This window comes from Boleophthalmus pectinirostris, unplaced genomic scaffold (assembly GCF_026225935.1).
Source record: "Boleophthalmus pectinirostris isolate CB_2022bp ecotype Guang Dong unplaced genomic scaffold, ASM2622593v1 HiC_scaffold_4, whole genome shotgun sequence".
NCBI classification, from domain to species: domain Eukaryota; kingdom Metazoa; phylum Chordata; class Actinopteri; order Gobiiformes; family Gobiidae; genus Boleophthalmus; species Boleophthalmus pectinirostris.
The window spans coordinates 27,068,161-27,073,477 of NW_026571353.1; the positions used below are offsets into that span (position 1 = coordinate 27,068,161).

A 5,317-nucleotide genomic window follows, 5' to 3' on the forward strand; every position below is an offset into this window, starting at 1 on the left:
TGTCTCCAGATATCTGCCTGTTTAGTCCATTATTTATTTAAAATCACTGTCTTTTCATCAACTCATAATACTTTTTTACTTTTGAGCTTCAGTGAATAAGTCAAAACAAATTAAAATGTCCAGACATGGTTTTCAAATCAGACCCAACAGTCGTCACATTGCATGACGTTATTTTACTAGTTTTGTCTTTCTTTGTAGTCTTTGAAGTAAAAATACAACATTAGTAACAGAGCTTGTGGTCAAATAGCTTTTTACTGGATCTGCTCAAGGATACATAACCACAGAAAGTTTTATTAGCCTATAATTAATGCTTACAACAATGTAGCCTAATATTAAAGGTGTAATTGCAATAATTAACATATTATTTCATTGTGTATGAATCTCTTGCCAATTATTCAAAATTTTTATTACATTTTTTAAGACCTCTTAAAAGCCTTTTGTGGTTCTACCTGTAGTTGATTCAGTGATTCTATTTTTGTAACCTGTTAGGTCGTTACACAATCAAAATATGTTGCCATCAGGTAGCTAAATAAGATTACAGTTTCAACACACCTCCATGTCCTAATGTGATAGAGGCGGAGAAGGCAGTGCGTGAAGCGAAAGGGAGGGGCCGAGTAGCGCCAAAAGTCTCGGTGCTGTCAGACCCTGGAGTCTCTTTGTGCACAGGCTCCGAGCAAAAGTTTGGACTTCGCTCCCTGCCTGCTCTTCACTTAAAGGTTTTTTTTTTTTTTTTTTTTTTTTCATTTTTGAGCAAAGAGACAAGAAAAACGTTTGACCATGCTGCTCAGTGTTTCCTCAAAAGAACAAGAGTCACACGCTCTGGAGTGGAGGTACTGGCGTTAAAACTTTTTGAAACTTCTCTTCAAGGACGCAGCGATGAATAACGAGACCATCCCGCGGCCGATGGTTCCCACTATCCCGTCCATCATGTTTATTTTCGGGGTGGTGGGGAACGTCATCGCCATCGTGGTGCTGTGTAAGACCCGGAGGGAGCAGAAGGAGACCACTTTCTACACTCTGGTGTGTGGACTGGCTGTAACGGACCTGTTGGGCACGCTTCTGGCCAGTCCTGTCACTATCGCCACTTATGTGAAGGGCATGTGGCCCGGAGGAGAGCCTCTGTGCCAGTACTTTGGCTTCACCATGCTGTTCTTCTCTCTGGCGGGGCTCAGCATCATCTGCGCCATGTCAGTGGAGCGTTACATCGCCATAAACCATGCTTACTTCTATAACGACTTCGTGGACCAGCGTCTGGCGGCGCTCACGCTGTTGGGCATTTACGTGTCCAACGCGTTGTTTTGCGCGCTGCCCAGCATGGGCTTCGGGCAGATCAAAATGCAGTACCCGAAGACCTGGTGCTTCCTGGAATGGAGGAGCAACCGCACCAGCGACGCCGCGTACTCCTTTACGTACGCCGGACTGAGCTCTGTGCTCATTATGGCCACTGTCATCTGTAACGTGCTGGTGTGCGTGGCTTTGATCCGCATGCACCGGCTCTACGTGCGCAGGATGTCTCTGGGCACGGATCCTCAGCGCAACGTGGACCCGCGCAGGAGAGCGCGTAGCTTCAGCCGTTTGGCCGGAGCAGAGATCCAGATGGTCATTTTGCTCATCGGCACATCGGTAGTCATTCTGGTCTGCTCCATTCCACTAGTGGTGAGTGTTTGCGCCTGTGGTCAGTTTTCATCTTTTACGCACGTTTTACGCACGGCTATTTGATGGATTATATGGAAGTTCTTATTTTGTATAGTCAGCATTAGCAACAGGTCATAGTTTTAACTTGTGCAGAAGAGCTTTATTGTATTGTAAGTACGTAATTATGAATAGTAGCAATGTTGTGAAATGCACACGTCTTTAACATAAGCCAACCATTTTGTTGGATTCAGATCTTCTACCATTTCAATAAAAATATTAACAAAACAAGTGTACATGCATTTCTTTGCCTTGTAATTGTCTTTTGTAATGCTTGAACCCCTTCTGAAATCTCACTGCTTTGTTTCCAGGCACAGGTGTTTCTGAACCAGCTCTACAAGACCCCGGTGGAGAAGCTTTTGGAGAAGAACCCAGATCTGAGAGCCATCCGCTTCGCCTCGTTCAACCCTATCCTGGACCCCTGGATCTACATCCTCCTGCGGAAGGCTGTGCTGCTGAAGCTCATAGAAAAAGTCAAGTGTCTGTTCTGTAAGATGGGAGCACGGGGCAGGCAGCAGGCACCCGGTAACTTCCACTGCATAGACTCACAGCACCAATCTTCACTTATATCCAGACAAGACTCTCATTCCGTGGTGTCCCAGGACTTAAGGGGAGCCACAACTTCCTCACAAACGTTCTTTCCACTGCCAGAGAGAACTGATCTACTTTCTGTCACTTTTCAAAAGTTAACGAAAGACTCACAAGCTTCGTTTTCTTCAGAGCAGAGCAGTGAAGAGGTAAAACTTCCCGCTCTACCCTGTACCAAAGACACAGCACTACAGGTGTCTCTAACAACTCAAACTGTGGAGGAAAAATCAATTTGAGCATTGTAAACTTATCTGAAAATCTGAAAAAGACTGAAAACAATTAGTAGGCACATACATTAACACAGCTGCAGAGGTGGGTGGATAAATGTGCACTAAGGCCCGTATTAGGAGAGTATTTGCACTTGGTGGTTACATTACAGTCCATTTACGTTTTCTGTCAACTAGTGTCGTCACGATATTAAAATTTCAAACTTGATTTCAATACTAAAGGATAGACTGAATACCCAATACCACAATAATAATAAAAACACTCTTTTTTTAAGTCGATATAATGTCATTTTCAACATTAAATAATAGTACTTTTTTTATATTACCATGTGGCCTTATATCTGTGTAATCCCTCAGTGGTCCAAGTAGGTTCCATAGTGGTCCATGGGCGTATACTAGTCTATGTGGTCTTATACTTGTTCTGATACAGCTCAAGACTATTCAGGAAAGGTTCATTTCTGTCCTGTTGATGTGACTTTATTAGTATCGATACTAGCTCAAATGAGTATCTACTTTTCGTACTACTTAGTATCGATTAGTATCTGAATTTCAATACGCTTCACAACCCTAGGGCGAACCACTATCACAACATGTACACGCACATTTGCTCCTGAATATCAGCTTTGGAATCATGTAAAAATGTTGAGAAAATTTTTATCAATATTGCCAAACTCTTGTACTACAATGACTACTTTTTTGGCCTGGTTAGATTCCAGCTTGGCTAGTCATAAATCTTGATCAAGAGCCAACAGAAGTATGTGAGAGCAGTTACTTAAGTCAGATGTGAAGTGAAACAAAATGAAACATTTTTCCATAGTATACATTTTTGCCAAAATTTCAAAACTATTCAATATGTGTGAGATGAGTTGTCACCCTTACAAAGCAGTTTACAAAAGAAGCTGACTACACCATGCAAGATTTAGATTCCAAACATGTGGCCACAATGCTACAACCTTTCAGTAATTCTAAAAAAAAAAAAAAATTGATACATACACCCGTCTTTAAAGAGCCCATATTTTCTGATCTACTTTTATATAATGTTGTTTCCTCATCACAAACATACGTGGAGTTGTGTTTTGTTCAATTCACACATGGTTAACACACAGACCTTGAGTATTTAAGTATACACCTTCCCTAGACTCATTTGGATGATTTTAGTCCTGGATTTGGCAATCTCTACTGAATCAAAGGCTAAAGGTAGCTTAAAGGTAGCTATTAACTTGAAACTCAAACGTGTGAATGAAACAAAACACAACTCCACTATGTTTTTGGTGAGATAACAGCATTATAACATGGCTTAAAGCTCACACGAGTCAATTTTGCGTAATATAGGACCTTTAAGTTTGCATCAGTAATAGCAAGAATACAATAGATGCAAGCAAGTAATAAGCACTGTCAACCATACTGAAATTTACATAATATTTTTTCAAATAACTGCCCATCTCTGTGTTGTGTGAATTAGTTTTGTCATAATGAAACTTGAAGCGTGTGTTGTTTTAGCACAGATCTACCTCATAAGTCACTGGACTCAGAGCAGATGTTGTTTTAAGCGGAGATGGCCCACTTCTCCTGTGTCAGTGATGGAAAAGCTATCATTTGTCCCCTCCGCTGTCGTCATGGAAACCTTACCGTAAAGCAGTTCAGGCTGGTGCAAAGCCAAGTTGAATGTGATCCGTGTGATTCAGGCCTGGTTTTGCTGAGTGTGGTCCCTTTTCTTTAACAGTGTGTATTGTGCAGTCACTTGAAGGACATTGTGTGGTGGATCAGTGACTAATGTTCATCGATAGAACAGCTCCGTTTTGTTCTTTAGCTCTGGAAAACTCTACAATGTCAGTTTAAATGGACATCAGCACCTGGATTACAGTAAAAGATCATAATAGAATTGGAAACTTCCACCACTACTGAGTCATGTGTCTTCATGTTTAGTATTAGAAGTGTATAAAAAGCCTTTATTTTAACAGTAATATGGCTGTTGATTCTTCTCTGTGAGAAGGTTGTAACTTCTGTCTGTTCGTCCACCTCTTGTTAGGCCTGTCACGATAACACGTTTTGATGTGAGATATATCGATAAGAAAATACAGATGATAAACAGTAATACTGAAAGTAATTACTGACATAACCCCACAGCAAATTTAAACTACTAAAAACTATTCTAAATATTCTAAATTGTTAGAAAATCATGAGCTGCAGTACATAAATAGCAGACACCTAAGTACTAAGTTTGATTTATTCAACCTTTTACAACTTAAATCTTATCACATAGCCAAAAAATAACCAGGAATTTCACAGTATTGCAAACAAAAATTACATAAGATAAATATTGACCTAAAAAATATTGTTTTATCTGTCATGTATTGAACCATAAATCGATATAGTAATTATCGTGACAGGCCAACCTATTGTCTGTAATGTTGATCAGATTTTTGATGTCCAACTTCCCCAATGAAAATACACTATGTACTGTATGGGCAGCTTGTATTGTGTCAGTTATTATAAATAGGACATTCTATGTTTAGGCAAAAACAGGAAGGATAGTCAGATATTTGCAATAGTCCACTTTCAACACTGTCGTTTGCACTGAAAACATTGACAGACAGGGTTACGAATGTGCAAACTTTTAGATGACTTTGCCAACAGTAATCTTCATTTCGTTAGCCTTAAATATTCTAACAATGTAACACTGCATTACATCCATTTTCCACCGAGTTTGTGCACTAATTACACAAGTAAATTTCTCAGTAACCGCCGCACACACAGTGACTTAGTGTCTGCAGATTTGTCTAAGCAGCTTTGGGAAAAGTTCAGTTAAA

General features: G+C 40.1%; 1 protein-coding gene across 1 annotated transcript; it reads left to right on the plus strand.

Moving 5' to 3' along the window:
- The first annotated feature begins 625 nt into the window (after positions 1–625).
- ptger4a (prostaglandin E receptor 4 (subtype EP4) a) lies at positions 626–4,971 on the plus strand. The gene is made up of 2 exons (XM_020932348.2): positions 626–1,656; positions 2,004–4,971. The coding sequence occupies exons 1-2, from the start codon at positions 877–879 to the stop codon at positions 2,514–2,516; spliced, it is 1,293 nt and encodes a 430-aa protein (XP_020788007.2). The 5' UTR covers positions 626–876; the 3' UTR covers positions 2,517–4,971.
- The last annotated feature ends 346 nt before the right edge of the window (positions 4,972–5,317 follow it).

Coding starts and splice junctions, on each gene's coding strand:
- ptger4a (XM_020932348.2), top strand. CDS start 877: ATGAATAACGAGACCATCCCGCGGCCGATGGTTCCCACTATCCCGTCC. Junction 1,657..2,003: donor TCTGCTCCATTCCACTAGTG/GTGAGTGTTTGC, acceptor CTTTGTTTCCAG/GCACAGGTGTTTCTGAACCA.